The following is a 19730-nucleotide window of genomic DNA, read 5'->3' on the forward strand; positions in this document are numbered from 1 at the left end:
GCGGGTTCAGTGTGGCTTACAATATGAGTTGAATGTTGGAAATACAATTTGTTACAGATTAGTTATGGATTACATTGTGCAGAGTTATGCGAAATAATTGAGGTGTCATTAAGGAATGTAACAATGGAACATAGACATTGAAACTTTGGAAGGAAACAATGGGAGCTTAGAGGGCGATAAAAAGGCATGAAGGCGTATGGTATATACTTATGATTGTATATACTTATGATTGTTGAGCCATGTTTTAATGTAATTTTTATTTATTTGGATTTTGCTCACACTGTTTTCAGTAGTAGCCTCACTGTTCTCCATCAGGCTGATTTACTATGGGCTTAAATTGGCAGTGCATGTGAATAAATAAGGCCCAAAGTGATTAGCTTATGATCATAAGGAATAGCAGTGGTGGATACAGTATGAACCTAGGTGTCATTTCCAATTCATTACTCGTCAGATCGGAAATAAGCCAATGTTAGTAGATGACAGTACATATAAGTAAAACATCAAAGCATCACTTATGTCATCTACCAACATTGGCTTATTTCCGATCTGACGAAGAAGGGCTACCTTCGAAAGCTAATCAAAAAATGTATTAAGTTATGCCCAATAAAAAAGGTATCATCTTATTTTCTTTTCCATGTTTTATTTTGTTTTATTTCTGTTGATTACCTTTAAAAGTGGACTAACACGGCTACCACATCTCTCTACTCGATTCGCTACTCTAAATAACTCAGCTCAGGTCTCCTGAATGTCGTGGGAAATGAATGGTTCTCGTTAGCTATGCAATATGAATAATTATGTACTTTTTTTTTTTTACTAACTAGATCTTAAATTCCTAAATTATATTTTACTTGTGTGTAGACCACAAAATAGTTAGCAACAGCTAATTCATTTCTCGAATTATCTTCATTAGGAAAAGATTACACTGGTACAATTACATGAACAATTTTTTGTTGACTAATTGCAAGTTGCACATGTACAGACTTGGCATACTAGACAAACTAGTCTTATATTTTTTCCCAGCAAGTGGACAACAGTGTATACTCTTTTCTCTGTACTGTGTCAGTCTGACTTTAGAAATTATTAAGGTGTATCTACATTTATGCAAGAGAGAAGCTGGTACAGAGTTCTTTTATTTGCAGTTCACTGGAACAAGTTTCAGCCTGCTTTCACCAACTATCAAACACAATTCCATTCTTTCAAAGCCATTATGTTCTATAGTGGAAAACTGACTGTTGCATTGAATAATGGAATGGTTTTGAAACATTAATGATTTGGGCATCTCTAACAATTGGCGATTATGAGCTTGAAATGATAAATTTTGAGATGTACTGTATACAGTACATTTAGGGGAGATGTTACGAACATGGGCTGTCTTTAAAGTCAGTTTACCACAATTCATGCTATTTAACATACCGTATTTTTCGGACTATAAGACGCACTTTTTTCCCCCCCAATTTGGGACGAAAATGGGGGGTGCGTCTTATAGTCCGAAGGTAGACGTCTCCCTACTCACGCGATCTTCCCTGGTGGTCTAGTGACGTTAGGGCAGGAAAGAGCCTCCTCTTTCCTGCCCAGCGCGCTGCTCTCCATCCTCCTGTATGCAGCCTGATGGTCTCGGCGAGATTCAAAATGGCCGCCGAGACGTCAATTCTCGGCAGCCATTTTGAATCTCGCCGAGACCGTCAGGCAGCAATGCATACAGGAGGATGGAGAGCAGCGCGCTGGGCAGGAAAGAGGGGGCTCTTTCCTGCCCCGACATCACTAGACCACCAGGGAAGATCGCGTGAGTAGGGAGAAGTGGTGACAGGGCCGGGGGGAGGGCGATCCCAAACTCGGAGGGAGGGAGGGATTCGGACAAGACGCACCGGAGCACCTAGGTTTTAGAGTTGGGAAAAAGGAAAATTTTTTTTCCTATTTCCCTCCTCTAAAACCTAGGTGCGTCTTATGGTCCGGTGCGTCTTATAGTCCGAAAAATACAGTAGATCATATTTTATGCAGTGAGACCTACTTACTAATAACCCGGGTTAACAGTAAAATAACCTGTCTTAACAGTATCCTATGTTGATAACTGACAGTATCAGGACTGGTCATGCAGCAGGCCAAGATTTTATTTTCATTAAATTTAGTTTGGTTTTGCATATATAGATTTTACTTATTGTAAATCACCTTGAGCATGTGAGAGAGTCACAAAGAGGAGCATAATCAAAAGGGACGTCCTCACAAAACGTCCCCATCCAGGGGTGGGGAAACCCGTACTTTCGAAAACAAGATGGACGTCCATCTTTTATTTTGATAATACGGTCAGGGACGACCAAATCCTGAAATTTGGTCGTCCTTAGAGATGATCGTCCCTAGACTTGGTCGTTTCTGATTTTCGTTGATAATGGAAACTAAGGACGTCCATCTCAGAAACGACCAAATGCAAACCAGGACACCAACTGGGCACCCTAGGGGGCACTGCAGTGGACTTCATAAATTGCTCCCAGGTACATAGCTCCCTTACCTTGTGTGCTGAGCCCTCCAAACCCCACTACCCACAACTGTACACCACTACAATAGCCCTTACGGGTGAAGAGGGGCACCTATATGTGGGTATAGTGGGTTTGTGGTGGGTTTTGGAGGGCTTGCTGTTCCCTCCAAAATGTAACAGGTGGGGGGGGGTGGGCCTGGGTCCGCCTGCCTGAAGTGCACTGCACCCACTAAAACTGCTCCAGGTACCTGCATACTGCTCTGATGGGCCTGAGTATGACATCTGAGGCTGGCATAGAGGCTCGCAATCAATATTTTTAAAGATGTTGTTTGAGGGTGGGAGGGGATTAGTGACCACTGCGGGAGTAAGGGGAGGTCATCCCCGATTCTCTCCGGTGGTCATCTGGTCATTTCGGGCACCTTTTTGTGCCTTGGTCGTAAGAAAAACACGACCAGGTAAAGTCGTCCAAGTGTTCGTCAGGGACGTCCTTGTTTCTTACGATTATGGGTCGAGAACGTCCAAGTGTTAGGCATGCCCAATTCCCGCCTTTCGCTACGCCTCCGATACGCCCCCATGAACTTTGGCTGTCCCTGCGACGGAAAGCAGTTGGGGACGTCCAAAATTGGCTTTCGATTATACTGATTTGGACGACCCTGTGAGAAGGACGCCCATCTTCCGATTTATGTCGAAAGATGGGCGTCCATCTCTTTCAAAAATGAGCCCAATAGTCAAATAGCACATACAAGAAGCACTTCTATAATAAGGTGCCTCCATTTAGGCAGCCTGCAAACGCAGATAATGAGTGTTATTCGATAAGGGCACTTGGATGTTTATGTGCCCTTGCAGAATACTAGTGTAAACCTGGCATCAGTGCACCAAAATGTGCTTGCATGAATGTTTGTTTCTAAGTGTAACAGGAACATGGGCAACTTACATTATTCTGTAAGTTTCCTGCGTAAGTGTCAGCCCCGTCTGTCTCCCACCCATGCTTTCCCCCTGTGAACAGTTGCGTGCTATGCTATTTGAGTACATAATTATAGAATAGCAATTAGGTGTGAGTGGAGGAGTGGCCTAATGGTTAGTTCAACAGACTTTGATTCCAGCATCCTGGGTTCGAGTACCGCTGCAGCTCCTTCTGACTCTGGGCAAGTCATTTAACCCTCCATTGCCTCAGGTACAAAAACCAAGATTGTGAGCCCTCTAGGGACAGAGATAGTACCTGCTTATAATTGGATTGTAAGCCACATTGAACCTGAACTCTGTTTGGGATAATGCGGGATATAAATGTCATAATAAATAATTAACTGCATGGATGACAGTAGTCCCTAAATTTACAGCGCAATAAGCATGTAAATCTAAATGTTATAAATTACCCTCTTTCCCTTTCATTCTATACTAGGTTGCCCATGTGTAAAGGTGATGTAGATGTGTATTTCTATTCTAGGCACATATATGGTCTTCATACATAGGCAACCCTTAAGAAAATTACCCCTTTTATGTATTTGTGACTCTCCTAAATGGTTAAGGCGAGGGGTAAACTGGCAGAAATTATGTCTACAGTGGCGTTCCGACGCTGGCTGACACCCGGGGCGGATTGCCGATGCGCCCCCCCCCCCCCGGGTGCAGCATGACCCCCCCCCCGGCGAAATGACACCCCCCCGGGTGCACGCCGCTGGGGGGGGGGGTGTGCTGTGGCGCGCGCCTATCGCCTCCGAGTTCGCATGTGTTCACTGCTCCCTCTGCCCCGGAACAGGAAGTAACCTGTTCCGGGGCAGAGAGAGCAGTGAACACATGCGAACTCGGAGACAGGGCGACAGGCGCGCGCCACGGCACCCCCCCCAGTGGCGTGCACCAGGGGCGGACCGCCCCCACCGTCCCCCCCTTGGTACGCCACTGTATGTCTAACAGAAACTGCTTAAATGATGACAAAACATCAGTATTAAATTAAACATCTCTCCTCTCGGAGCTCTTACTGTAACATAGAGGAGTATCTAAAAACCTTTGTTGAAATTAGGTTGTGAATACAAATACACTACTTGGAAACAGATGTCGACAAGCTAGAGAGCTGTCAGTATGTCCATCAATAGGATTTTCTTTGGATTTTGAGGTGATGGAGGGGTGGGGCTGGTAGGAGAATATGATGAGGGTTTTAATGTTTATCATATATTATTTTGTATGCCTCTCTGATGTGTATAGGGAAGATAAGTTTGTCAAATCTGGATAAATAAATATCATATGTATCCCTGTGTATACAAGATAATCTGGTATGACATAAGCTTGGTGTAGCTCTTCTGGCTCCTTGATTAGTATCAAGGGTTACCGAGGAAAGAAGGTTTCACTGAAATATTTGCATAAGAGTACTGGAACACCTGTGTGGCCCTCTTTTTACCAGTTTGTGTCATTACTGTTTTAATGCCGTCTAGCTGTAGAATTTGGCCCAGGCTAAGGCTATTGGACAGACTTGGCTGTAAGAACCTATAATCAGGTTAGATTAAGCATTTCATCACTGCAACTCCGTCTGTTGGACAGCACCCTATTATTGCAGTATTCACTACAGCTTTCAGAGGACATTCACTTGCTTGAAAGTTGCTTTTACTGACACGAGATCCCTTTTGTTAGAGGCTAATCTACTAAACCATAATGTTTTGCAAAAACAGGAGTCTTCACATAAAATTGAACAATGCCCTGAAATACACAAAACACCTAAGTTTTGGTGTGTGTATATTTTCACACAAAACCTCTTCTGTGAACTACCTCTGCATATCTCGTCTTCACAAACAACCTTGCCGTTCGTGTTTATTACATTTTTGCATTAATGAGCTGTTGCAGTGCCGTTTCATGCAAACAAGGTTAAGAGTGCAGAATTTAGTTAAAACAGGCTTATGAAAATATGTTCACAGGCCGTTTGTGGCAAAAAAAAAAAACAACTATTTCTCAATGAAGTGTAATTTTGCTTGGCTCTATAGTGAATTTTCTTGATCAAGTTTTGTAACATACTTGTGTGGAAAAGAAATCAATATCTGCAGGAAATTCCATGGGTTAGTTCATCAGTCTTGTAGCTGAAGGACAAAAGCTCTAATAGTGATACTTTTGATCCAGCTGAGTTCTTTTCTAATATAATACTTGATCATCTTGAGACAGGGAACGAAGCTGAGTGTGCATTTGAATCGGTCCTATTTATTATTCAAATCCCATATTTATCAAGCAGTGGAGGTTAAGATATCATATTGTGGCATTGTTTATGTGGAACAAAGAGCTCCTTTCTCATAGTAGCTGCTTGATCCTTCACAGCTGCAAAGTTGACACAAATGGACCTTTATAATAAACAACCCACAGTGATTTCATCCTCCACATGCCTATTGTGATGTCATAGTACTTGATCATACTGGGGACCAACATATTTTATGTATGTAGTAAATAAATCATTTATAAATTGTTCCTGCTTGAATGTAAAACATTTTCTGAATTCTTTGGATTTTAACGTTACTTATCAGATGCAAGTGATTTCATGTTATATTCTGTATGTAAAATAAAACTTTTCCTGTCTATTTTGAGATCCTTAATGTAAAGTGTGGACAATCTATTTGCCTTACTGCACTAAATATGTATATAATTATGTAACCTTTCTGTTACTTAGAATAATACATTTTGGATAGTGCTTGAAGAAAGTTAAATTTATATGATAATGAAGACAGCAAGACCTTAACTAGTGAACTAGAGTGCAAAGTGAATTTTTCAGATAATATTAAATGTATGCTTCACTACTTTTCTAAAATGATCTGCCATCTTCATGTCTCTTTCAGTGAACTGTCATTTGTATTATGTGGTCTTCCTGACATAATTTTTTAAATCTTCCCTTAGAAATAGCAAAACTCAGTGAAACACTTTCAGTGTCCCAAAAGAAAAATGTGGAACTGGAGAAACAGGTGAGGGATTTACAGTTGGTGTCAGACTCCTTTGGGTTACAAACTCAGCAACTTCAGACTTCACTCCAGATGGAACATGAGTTACAAAACAGATGCCAGGAGCTGCAAAAGCAAACAGTAGGTAAGATAAGATCGACTCAGTCCAATCCTTCTAACAGCAGCAGTGTTTCATGTTAAAATCTCTCTGATCCCCCTCAGTTTTGCTTTACCCATCAATTACTCCTACCGGAATTCTGCGCAAAAAAAAAAATGAACATTCTGTGCACAAAATTTGTAAATTCTGCACACAAAATTTGCAAATTCTGCAGGTTTATTAGGTCATAATTTAACCAATATTACAGCCCCCTCCCTGTACACAGATATCATCCATATATTTTTCCAGCCCCCTTCCTTCCACCCACACATAGCATCCATCTTTTTTATAGCTCTCCCTCCATCCATAGCATCCACCACCTTTTTTTAACAGCCCCCTCTTCCTCACAGCAGCCATCTTTTTTTTTACAGTCCACACTCCCCACAGCAGCCACCTTTTATTTTTTTACAGCCCCCTCCCTCCCCACATCAGCCATCTTTTCTTTTTTTTTTTTTTTACAGACCCCTCCCCCACACAGACATATAGCATCCACTTTTTACAGCTCCCTTCCTCCCGCCACATTTTTTTTCCAGCTGCCCCTGCACTCATCTGTGAGGCAGGAGCAGAAGAAGCTGCAAAGGAGTACCTCTTCATGGCAGAAAGAACCCCACTGTTTTCTGCCTGCTGCCAATTCTCTAAGCTGGTGCCACCACTTTTTCCAAATGGCTGCTGAGACTTCTAGTGGCAGTCTCATGAGATCACCGCTTGAAGTCTCGGTGGCCATTTTGAAAAAGTGGCATCATTGGCCCAGAACAGCGGCAGCGAGCAGGGAAGAGTGGGGGTCCTGAGGATTGCCAGTGGATTAAGAGAGTGAAGGACAGACAACTACATTAAGCTACGTTTTTGATCCTTTAACTTTAGATTGAGGATGTTTTTGGAAACACTGTAATGTTTTGACATCTGAAGTTATTAGGTGATTTTGCACATTTTTCAATTATTTTTTGAAGCACAATATTGAACAAAGGAATGTTTTTTAAGCCAATGAGGAATAGATCATATGGATCGCTCTATAAATCATTTTGATCATGTGTAGCTCTTTAATTAGTCTTGAGCTCCTTGAGGCTTTTTCCTTCCTGTAGTTGGAATGTGCTTCATTTTTCACATAGACTTGTTTGTCTTATAAAAAGTAGGTCACTGTTGAGGTTTTTGAAATTCATGTTAATATTTTAGCATGAGGTTTTAATGCATAGGCCCCATAATTTAATAATAATCTGATTTATTGAACAGGCAGTTCAAGTATATTTACACTGTTAAATACACTGGGAATATGATTTCAGTAAGAAATGAAAATAGCATTTGCAATTTCTATGATTTAGGGGGTCTTTTACTAAGGCGCGCTGGCACTAAACGCTGAGACGCCCATAGGAATATAATGGGTATTTACATTTAGCGCCAGCTGATTTTTAGTGTGAGCTGAAAACGCTAACGCACCTTAGTAAAAGACACCCTTAATGCATTATTTTTCACCAAGAGACAGCAGATGTACATACTTTGAACCCACACAAGCACAGCTGATTTTCATGCACAGAATACCAGTGGTTTAGTGTTTAAAGCAATGGGCTGAGAATAAGAAGAGCCAGGATTCAAATCCTGTTTCTGCCACTAACACTCCATGTTACCTTGAGTGGATCACCCAGCTGATGAGATTCCAGATCCCCTGAAGCAGCTTATGACAAAATGGGGGCCATTATTGAGACATGGAATATAAATTGTATTTTTTTTATCACAGTTATTTCCTTACGCGTGTTTGTTCTCATCTCTGAAGATTTATTTTGATGGCATTAATTTTTCTATATAGGTTTTCTATGATGGATGGATATATGGAGTTCGTTTTCTAAATAATGATTGAATTAGCCATACTAGTTACGATGTAAAGAACTGCGGGTGTTAGATTCTGAGGACTTTTTCTCCATATTTTTTGATAGTTTTTGTGTTCAGTTTGATTTAAAAAAACGTTTATTATATTTATGATATTTTGGGTGATTACCCCTACCATTTAAGTAAATCATTTATAGCAGATTTTTCCCTTTGGTGTTGATTCCTGCTGTCATCTTATTTTTTCTTTAGGTCACTATCTCCCATTTCTTCCTGGTATCCACTTAGATTGTAAGCTCTTTGGGGCTGGGAGACATTGTACTTGAAGAACTATCATTGTACAGTGCTGTGTTTGTCCAGCAGTACTATAAAAATAAGTCAGATCAGAATTTTTCCTTTTGTTAATATTGGATCTTTATTGTTGTGGACTGATTCTGGACAAAATGATAAAATAATAATTTAATTTACCTTATTATAGGGATTTGATCCCAGTTTTGTTTCTTTTTTTTCCCCAGCTTTCTATACATGCTTTACTTAATTGTAATTTTAAACTTATAAATAAAAATTATTTTAAGGGGAAGATCCAAGATGGCGCCTGAAGCGGAAACATGTTTATAGGCTCTTGAATTTTCGTCCGGAGGAGTTTGTCAGTAAGAGTTTTTCCCCTGTCTGAGGATGGGGAAAAGAAAGGGGAAAGCTAAAACACTTACCTCCTCGAATCTGGCTGGGGTCCCCCCTTCGTGCCAAACAACAATGGAGAATTTCGGGCTGAAAACGCTGGGAAAGCAGACACTTGCCTCGATGGGCTCCGCGTCTTTTGATGTGGACCGCAGCATAGAGGGAGTGTCATTGAGCCCTCCCTTAATCACAGCTCCTCCGCAACCTGGAAGCAGTACTGGGGCGGCTGGCTCACAACAAACGGGGACGCCTGGAATGGGTTACCTCCCACTTGTAGAGAGAGGAGGTCCCGCTTGCCCTTTATTCCCGGGGAGAATATCAGCAGAGGAAATGCAGAAGGTTCAGCTTTCCTCTACTCCCGTTCAGGGCTGTGCAGCCATGACCGAAGTGAGACCAGCTGTGGTAACGATGGAATCGATCTGGGATGCAATCCAAGGTTTGAACTTAACTCTTTCTGTATTATCTTGCTCCCTTAAGGGAGAGATTACAGAACTTAGAGGCAGATGCACTAAAGCTAAATGAGCCTTTAATGACTCTCCAACGAGGAAAATTTGATCCGTTGCATGCATCAAAGGGCTTTTACCGAGGAAGCCAGCAGCTAACGAAAACGGAATGGAGATGAGCAATTAGTGTGAAAACCCCATTGAAACGACATGCACTAACCTTTTCTGATTGCCTTTACGCAGGAAAAAGGCAGGAAAACTAACGAGAGGTCTGGACCACTCGTTAGGACAGCTCTGTGCCAGGAAAAATCATTAAGAGAAGAAATAAACAAACTTTGAGCCAATCCCAGCGCATTAGCAGAGCTAAAAGCGCTGTGATTGGTCCAAAGGACGTCAGAAAAACATAAATAAATAAAAATAAAAAAAGGGTCAGGAGGGGGCAAGGGCGCTCATCAGGAGCGTCCTGTACGGACGGCCTTGCCCCCCCTCCCGCTGCTCCCCACTTTCCGCCGCTCCCCCCACCCCGAAAAAGCAAAATTCGAGCAGCCCCTGCCCCCCTCCCTTCCTCACTACTCTCTCACCTCAGCTCCGCCTCCCGACATCCTCCGTCCTGTGCCCCGCCCCCTTTTGGGGTCGTCGCCGCCATTCCCCTCCTTCTTACCGGGCCCGTGCAGCGCCTCTCTCCTCTGTCCGAAGGCGCTGCACGGGCAAGAAGAAAGCCTGATGCCTGCCTTCGCCCAGCTTCGATGGCGCGTCTTTCTCCTGCTGGGCCCGCCCCTGTCTGACGTCAGTAACCTACTGACGTCAGACAGGGGCGGGCCCAGCAGGAGAAAGACGCGTCATCGAAGCTGGGCGAAGGCAGCCATCAGCTTTCTTCTTGCCCGTGCAGCGCCTTCGGACAGAGGAGAGAGGCGCTGCACGGGCCCGGTAAGAGGGAGGGGGGCCCGATGGAAGAGGGGAATGGCGGCGACGACCCCAAAAGGGGGCGGGGCACAGGATGGAGGATGTCGGGAGGCGGAGCTGAGGTGAGAGAGTAGTGAGGAAGGGAGGGGGACCGGGGCAGCTAGCATTTTGCTTTTTCGGGGTGGGGGGAGCGGCGGAAAGTGGCGAGCAGCGGGGGGGGGGGGGCAAGGCCGTCCGTACAGGACGCTCCTGATGAGCGCCCTTGCCCCCTCCCGACCCTTTTTTTTTATTTTTGATTTGATTTGGGAGCCATGTGCTTGTGATTTGACTGTGTTTTGACTGTTTGTGGCATGCGCACAGCAGCTAACATAACGCTTGGCTGCTCTGCGCATGATTTGGGGGCCGATTAACGATGTGTATTGTGATTCTTTGGTACATTGTACGTTTCAATACCGATCTCAGCATGTGTGACTTTTTTTTTTGGTGCATTTTTCATTATTTTAAAATCGTTAGGGACTTTAACGATTTAGAATTTTTTACGTTTGGTTGCTGCATCTGCCTCTTAAGCAATTGATTCAGAATCTGTCTGATAATGCTCATGATCAAAGAAAAAAAAACCTGAGGAATTAGAAAGAGAAGTGGTACAATTGAAAAGTGTTACCTCTACGCTTATAAACGAGAGAGATACTCAGACTCGTAAGGTGGAATATCTGGAAAATCAAGGACGGAGAAATAATTAGAGATTTTTAAATTTTCCAAAATCACCTTTAATTCCTGCATTAGATATGCTTAAGAAGTACTTTGGGGAAATACTGCGGATTCCAGCTGAGGGCTATCCGCCCATAGTTAGGACCCAATATCTAGCAGGGATTTCAAGAGTCTTAAATTAACAACCACAGGGGGATATGAACTTAACTGACTTTCTGGAAAGTTCCTTAGATGATGTAATGGAAAGAAATACTCTCTTAGTGACTTTTGCTTTAGAGACGGACAGAAATAGCATTTTGCATTCTTATTTTCGTCATATCAATGAGCTATTTTGGGGGGCTAAAATTCAAATTTTTCCTGATTTAGCAAAGGGATACACAAAAAAGAAGGAGAGAATTCTTGGAATATAAACCAAGAGTTATCAACTTAGGTGGATTGTTTGAGTGAAAATTTCCTTGCAGGTGTCTTGTGTCTCTTGAAATGATTAATTGTTTTCTTTAATCCCCCAAAATTGCTAGAATTTATTACCTCTAAAGAAAGGGTAAAGGTTTCCTTGGAAGCATCAACTGGATAATTACGCTGTATTCGGTTGTGAGTTTGTCAGCTCCCTACTGCTTCAGTGATAATGTATTGTAAGATTTTTTTCTTTTGGTTTTTTTTTCTCTTTTTTTCCTTGTACTTGGATCAATATATTGTGGACTAAATTAAGGGGAATTTCCTAGAATAATTTTGAATTATTTTCCTTTAAGTGTTTTCATATATTTCTAACATTTATGTTATTTATTTTATTTTTGTTACATTTGTACCCCGTGCTTTCCCACTCATGGCAGGCTCAATGCGGCTTACATGGGGTAATGGAGGGTTAAGTGACTTGCCCAGAGTCACAAGGAGCTGCCTGTGCCTGAAGTGGGAATCGAACTCAGTTCCCCAGGACCAAAGTCCACCACCCTAACCACTAGGCCACTCCTCCACTCAATAAAAGTGATTAAGCATAAAAATTATTTTAAAAAAATCTCAGATCAATATTCAGCCACCATTGTCAACATTTTTTTAAATGCAGCATTAAAAAAACCACAGGATATTCAACACCAAATATCTGACTAAAACAGTCAGTGGCAGAACTTATCTGGATAGTGGGGGTATTCATTCTGCTATCTGGATCACTGAGGACAGCCTTTTATCTGTCTTAAGTGATCCATGTAGTAGACTGAATATTACCACTATCTGGCTAAGTTTTGGAACCTCCCTGGCTCCACCCCCATCACTATTCAGATAGGGGGCAATGCTGTGCAAGGAGCACCTATTTTGGAATTTATCTGGGCACCCAAATTCCGTTACAGAATACTTGCATAAGCTCACATTGGTGCACCTAAATGTGGGTTGCCCATTTATGTCAGAGGTAAATGGACATGCCTAGCCTTTAACATATTCTGTAAATAGCAACCCTGCTCAAAGCTCTTTCCATGGGCACCTACTTTCCTTTATGGAATACTGCCGTAACAAAGCATTAACTTGCCGAACATTTAGACATGCACATTTACACCAGCCTTAAATGCGAGCCAGTGGTGTAGCCAGAAGAGAGTTTTTGGGTGGGCCAGCAGGTTGGATGGGTGGGGCACTATTTTTGCATTTTTATTAAGGCAATTTCTTTTTATTGGACACAGAAAATGTGTGCACTGCCATTGAAAGCCCTAGAGGTTAATTCTTTGAAAGAGAAAATAAAACAGCCACCTGATGCATTCATGCTCCGTCCCTACCTCACCCCATGCTCCACCTCTACCTCACTCCCAATAACTTCAATAATGGTAGCAGTGCAGGCTTTAGTGGCTGCAGGCCATTTGAGAGCTAAGGGAAGTACAAGAGACTGCACTCTTCAGCCCCCATTGAGCCACGGTCTTCCAACACACGTGGAGGAGCATAATCGAAAGGGACGCCCAAGTTTTGCTGAGGACGTCCTTGCAAAACGTCCCGGCGAAGGGGCAGGGAAACCCGTATTATCGAAACAAGATGGGCGTCCATCTATCATTTCGATAATACGGTCAGGGACACCCAAATCTTGACATTTAGGTCGTCCCTTGAGATAGTTGTCCCTAGACCTGATCGTTTCTGATTTTTGGCGATAATGGAAACTAAGGACGCCCATCTCAAATGACCAAATGCAAGCCCTTTGGTCATAGGAGGAGCCAGCATTTGTAGTGCACTGGTCCCCCTGACATGCCAGGACACCAACCGGACACCCTAGGGGGCACTGCAGTGGACTTCAGAAATTACTCTCAGGTACGTAGCTCCCTTACCATGTGTGCGGAGCCCCCCAAAACCCACTACTGTACACCACTACCATAGCCCTTACGGGTGAAGGGGGACACCAAGATGTGGGTACAGTGGGTTTGTGGTGGGTTTTGAGGGCTCACATTTACCACCACAAGTGTAACAGGTGGGGGGGATGGGCCTGGGTCCGCCTGTCTGAAGTGCACTGCACCCACTAAAACTGCTCCAGGGTCCTGCATACTGCTGCAGTGGACCTGAGTATGACATTTGAGGCTGGCACAACATATTTTGAAAGATGTTTTTTGAGGGTGGGAGGGGGTTAGTGACCACTGGGGGGGAGTAAGGGGAGGTGATCCCCGATTCTCTCCGGTGGTCATCTGGTCAGTTTGGGCACCTTTTTGTACCTTAGGCGTAAGAAAAAAAAAGGACCAGGTAAAGTCATCCAAGTGTTTGTCAGGGGCGCCCTTTTTTTCCATTATGGGTCGAGGACGCCCATGTATTAGGCATGCCCAAGTCCCGCCTTCGCTACACCTCTGACACGCCCCTGTGAACTTTGGTCATTCCCGCGACGGAAAGCAGTTGGGGACGCCCAAAATCGTCTTTCAATTATGCCGATTTGGACGACCCTGTGAGAAGGACGCCCATCTTCCGATTTGTGTCGAAAGATAGGCGTCCTTCTCTTTCGAAACTAAGCATGATATGGTATTGAAGCCAAATACATTTCACATCCAGAGAACCTCCTGGCCCTCCACCAACAATGGATGCAGAACAGAGCAAGGACATTTCCCAATAAAACTCTCCACACAAAGAAATTTTGGTTTCTAGTGTAATCTCAATAATAGACATATTGTAAGGTAATTTTAAAAAATCTATAAACAAAATGTCACTCAGAATCTACAACAAATCTTCCATGCCAGCACTAACTTCCAAAACAAGGATCCTTTACCTATGAAAAGGTAGTGCCTTAAATATTGCAGTGGGACCCTATAATAGCGATACATCTATCGAGAAAATTAAACAAGCCAAATTACTACAGAATGCTACATAGAAACTTCATGATGACAGAATAGCTCGATCATACACACAGAACACAAATGTCAAATACAGAATAAGTGACCACAAACTCTAAATAAAAATCTATTTATTTATTAGGATTTTTTAATTGCCTTTTTGAAAGAATTCACTCAAGGTGGTGTACAGTAAGAATAAATCAAACATAAGCACTAGTCAATTACAGCAGTAAAAATATTCAAATAACTTAAACTGAACCCCCAAGAAGCCAGACCTCGCATATAGTACAACACTAGAGAAACAAGAAAGAAAGGAATTTCCTCCTGTGCAAAATATTAAGATAGCACATGCCAGAGATGTTGTTAGAGGGATGCAACTAGGACAATTGTGCTTGGCCCTCTGGTCATAGAGATCCACAAGCCTGCCAGAAGCTGAAGAAGGTGCTGGGGTCTTCTCCCAGATTTCTGTCCTGGGCCCCAGCCTTGTCTAACACCAGCTCTGGCAAGATATACATGCTAAATCTAACATATTCTAATCACAAAATAGAAAATAAAAATAATTTTTTGGATTTTTTGTTGTCTGGTCATTTTATTTTTCAAATCATATTGGTCCCAGTTTCTGATTTTTGCTTCTCTCTATCTTTCCTGTACATTTAACATTTCTTCCCTTTCCATGTCCACCATCCATCTCCCATCTCTGTGTTCCTATATTTCCTTGTCCAGCTTCTCCCCTGTGTTCATATCCCCGCATCCATCATCATTTCTTTGTACACCTTTGTACCCCATGTCTAGCATCTCCCATCTGTGTTCCTATTCTCCCCTTGTCCGGTATGTCCATTGTATCTCTATTCCCATATCGTCCTTCTGTTCCCCTCCCCCCCATGTCGGGCATTGCCCCACTGTGCCCATATGCCATCCCAATACAGCATCTCACCTGTGTCCCTGTCCCCATGCTCCAGTGCCCACCATGTTTCTTTATACCTCCCTATGTCCCCTTTCTCCCTCCAAAAAATAGAAAAGGGGTGGATTCTGGAAATAGTATAGAAATAGCTCCCAAAGCACAAGACGAGAGCAAACAAATCTTGACTTCATCCCTCTCTGAAGGTGAAAAGTTACAAGCCGCTCAGGTTAAATAAAAGAAGTTTATTGGTCTAATAACATGAACAGTAATCCACATGGACTTGAATAGGTAGCCCAAATGACCCCTTCCCTCCTGCCCCCCACCCACACACATCAGCATCTCTCTCCCCTCCCTTCCCCCCCTATCCAGTACCTCTCTCCCCTCCCACCCACCACATATTTAGCACCTCTCTCCCTTCCCTCCCACCCCCCACGACATATCTAGCACCTCTCTCCCTCCCCTTCAAGTCCACATCTCTATCCCTTCTCTCCAGCACCTCCTTACATACCCAGCACTTCTCTCCCTTCCTTCCAACTCCCCCCCCCCAACATGTCCAATGCCTCTTCCTTTCCCTCCAACCCCTGTATGTCCAGCGCCTCTCTCCCCTCCCACATTTCCAGCACCTCCGCATCTTCCTTACCCTTCCCCCATCCACACCTCGGCACTTGCACTTCGTGCTGTCATTGCCGCCCAGCAGGAACTCCACACAGGCCTGCGTTGGGGCCTTTCCTCTGTCTGCCGCATCCCGCCCTTCCTGCTTAAATAGGAAGTTGCATCACTGGGTGAGACATGGTAGAGGGAAGGCCCTGACCGATGCAGGCCTGCGTGGAGTTTCTGCCGGGTGACATGATAGCATAAAGTGCAAGTAACCCCACGGGGAAGGGGAGGGTAAGAAAGACGTAGAGGTGTCGGAACTGCAAGAGGGGGGCTGAAGGGATGTTGCGCTTCTGGGTGGGCCTGGGCCCACCAGTAGCTATACCCCTGGTGTGAGCACCTAAGTGTGGCCAATATTCACATAATTTACTTTCTGTAAATTACGTGCATAAATGTTAGCTAACCTTGCTTGTGTTCCACCCATACTCCGCCCCTGTATATAACCCCCTTGTAAATATGCGCTATGGAAATTAAGTGGGTATTTGCAGAATAGCACTATGACATGTGAACACCTATGTACATATGCTAGTATTCTAAACATTTACATGCGCCTAGGTTACAGAATTGCCTCGACAGTGTCTGAATACGATTTAAAAGGTCCCTGGATCACCTCTTTTGTATGAGGCCAGAGTTTCTTTTATGGATGTTGCTCAATATTTCTTTAAGAAGCGTGCAAAGCATATATTAGTGATCCAAAATATTTGCTGCTTCTTTGTAACAATTTTGGGGATGACATATGGTATAGATCAAAACAGAAAATGGCATGCTTGAATCCGCTCTATGGGAACATTCTCTTTTATTTCAGACATTCTAAACTCACCCATGGGGAGGGAGCTCTAGTTGCAGTCAAGTCATAAATTACTTTATTTTAGCTACAGCTTATAGAAAAATAGACTATTATGCCAGATAAAAGCTACAAACTAATCTGGGCTGCTTATCTTCCTTTCTTGTTGCAGCACGGTAGATCCTACTTGGTCTTTGTTTTTACCCTCACTCCCTTACAGGTCCCTTTATTTATTTATTTCTTTATTGCATTTGTATCCCACCTATTTGCAGGCTCAATGTGGCTTACATTATGCCGCAATGGCGATCGCCATTAACTGAATGAGAAGTACAGAGCAGTGTTACAGTTAAGATACATAAAAATATCAAGTAAATTAGAAGTAAATAAATAATTCGTATCAGGTATATGAGATCAAGGACAAGATTTAACGTTCGATAACAATGTGATTAAAGTAACCAAATTAAAAGAGTTCAATGTTGGCTTGTTCTGGTGTAGTTTTGAAGTTAAGTCTTTTATGAAGGATTCTTTTTATAAGTCTCTTTGAACAGGTTAGTTTTCAGTAACTTCTGGAAGGTTGTCGGATCGTGCGTTGTTTTTATGGCATTCGGTAGTGCGTTCCATAGCTGCGTGCAGATGTAGGAGAAGCTGGATGCATATATTGATTTGTTTTTAAGTCCTCTACAGTTGGGGTAATGGAGGTTGAAGAAAGTGCATGATAAACTTTTTGTATTTCTTACTGGTAGGTCTGTGAGGTCTGACATATATGTCGGGGCCTCTCCATGAATGACTTTATGAACCAGGGTGCAGATTTTGAATGTAATTCGATCTTTTAGTGGGAGCCAGTGTAATTTTTCTCTGAGGGGTTTGGCACTTTCATATTTCGCTTTCCAAATATGAGTCTGGCTGCAGTGTTTTGGGCTGTCTGGAGTTTCTTAATAGTTTGTGCTTTGCATCCGGCATAGATGGAATTGCAATAGTCCAAATGGCTTAATACTAGTGATTGCACCAAATTGCGGAATACCTCCCTTGGGAAGAAAGGTTTCACTCTTTTAAGCTTCCACATTGCAAGGAACATCTTCTTTGTTACATTTTTCACGTGACTATCTAGAGTAAGGTTTTGGTCAATTGTGACTCCCAGGAGTTTCAGGGTGTCTGCAACAGGGAGAATGTGGTTTGGTGTATTTATATTGGTGTAACTGGTTTTATTATATTGCGATGAAAGGATAAGGCATTGTGTCTTTTCAGCATTAAGCTTTAGTTGGAATGCATCCGCCCATGAGTTCATTATTTGTGCTAACATCATTAAGTTAAAGAGAATTGGTGAAAATGGCAATTCTTGAGGCACTCCCATGCTGTCTTGTATTCTTATACAGTTGTTGCCTCTATTAGAAGGCTATTATATGATAAAGTTTATTGTGGAGTGATCAGATCAGAATTGACCTTGTAAAATGTTCATTGGTTAGTACAAATAAATTGAGACACATGACCTAAATTTCATGTGAAATCCTGTGTTATTAAAGGGTGCATAATTTCAGATATTGTGAAAATGATGGCATCAATATTCTGCCCTTGGCAGTGTGCAGCTTGCAAGCTGCTTCCAGCCACGGGCTGATCTAATCCCGGCTATTCAATACCGGAACATATGTGCGGCTCCTGGCATTGAATATTTGGTTATGTCCACTGACCTGGAAGTTAACTAGGCACCACCAGATATTACCAGTGCCTGGTTATCTCAGAGCATAAAGTTAGGACAGCTGTTTTGCATTCTCCGTAAAGATAACCTAGACATCTGTTGTCATTATGTTTTGCACATTAGAAGGGGAAAATGCATCTCCATCACTTTTTTGAATATTTCTGTTTTCACACTGTGGTCATTTACTTTGTATTTGGTAAGGATCTGTCTGAGTTGTGTGTGTGAATGAGGCCAATTCTGTTAGCATTAATTTTGTATGTAGCAATCTTGTAGTAATCTGGCTTGTTCAGTTTTCCCAATAGGTGTATTGATGTTCCAGGGCCCACTGCAATATTTATGGTGCTACCTTTTGTGTTGAGTTTGGGAAGCTAATGTTGGCATAGTGGATTTTGTTCTAGGTTCTGAGTGACTTTGTTGTAGCGTTTGTATTCACAATATGCCTGGTACTGTTACTGAGATGACACTAGAATCAGATTTTTTTTGTATGGTAAGTTGTTTTTTTTTATGGGGCATTATATGTGTGTTGGGGAACTGAGGGAAGGGACTGTGGCTCAGTAGATGCCGAAAAATGCAACTTCCTGTACCCCACTCCCGATGTGTCCTGCAGAGTGCCTGGAGCCTACACTGCTGCCCTCACTGCAGCTGTCTGTTGGGCTGAGGTATGGGGTGGGGCAGGGGTAGGGGCAGAACTTGTGTATCAGAAGATAGCAGGTTTTACTCTTTCAAAAAGTTGGCACCCCTACATATATCAGGTATCAGAAAAGATAGACTCCTTACTACTACTACTACTTATCATTTCTATAGCGCTACTAGACGTACGCAGCGCTGTACACTTGAATGTGAAGAGACAGTCCCTGCTCGACAGAGCTTGCAATCTAATTAGGACAGACAAATAGGACAAACAAGAGATAAGGGAATATTAAAGTGAGGATAATAAAATAAGGGTTCTGAACAAGTGAATAAGGGCTAGAAGTTAAAAGCAGCATCAAAAAGGTGGGCTTTTAGCTTAGATTTGAAGACGGCCAGAGAATGGAGCTTGACGTACCGGCTCAGGAAGTCTATTCCAGGCATATGGTACAGCAAGATAAAAGGAACGGAGTCTTGGAGTTTGCAGTGGAGGAGAAGGGTGCAGATACGAGAAATTTACCCAGTGAACGGAGTTCCTGGGGAGAGATGAGAGTGGAGAGGTATTGAAGAGCTGCAGAGTGAATGCACTTATAGGTCAATAAGAGGAGTTTGAACTGTATGCGGAAATGGATAGGAAGCCAGTGAAGTGATTTGAGGAGAGGGCTAATATGAGCAGCACCACCTCTTCCTCCCCTTATCCCTCCCCTTGTCCGTTCC

General features: G+C 42.9%; 1 protein-coding gene across 3 annotated transcripts in view; it reads left to right on the forward strand.

Annotated features, from left to right (window-relative positions):
* Window positions 1–19730, forward strand: part of LEKR1 (leucine, glutamate and lysine rich 1) — a 178144-nt gene that overhangs the window by 75712 nt on the left and 82702 nt on the right. For all 3 annotated transcript variants that reach the window (XM_030216985.1, XM_030216986.1, XM_030216987.1), the window contains one exon: window positions 6332–6517. In XM_030216985.1, coding sequence (XP_030072845.1) covers window positions 6332–6517 — 186 coding nt within the window. The remainder of the gene's footprint in view (window positions 1–6331; window positions 6518–19730) is intronic.

This window comes from Microcaecilia unicolor, chromosome 10 (genome assembly GCF_901765095.1).
Source record: "Microcaecilia unicolor chromosome 10, aMicUni1.1, whole genome shotgun sequence".
NCBI classification, from domain to species: Eukaryota; Metazoa; Chordata; class Amphibia; order Gymnophiona; family Siphonopidae; genus Microcaecilia; species Microcaecilia unicolor.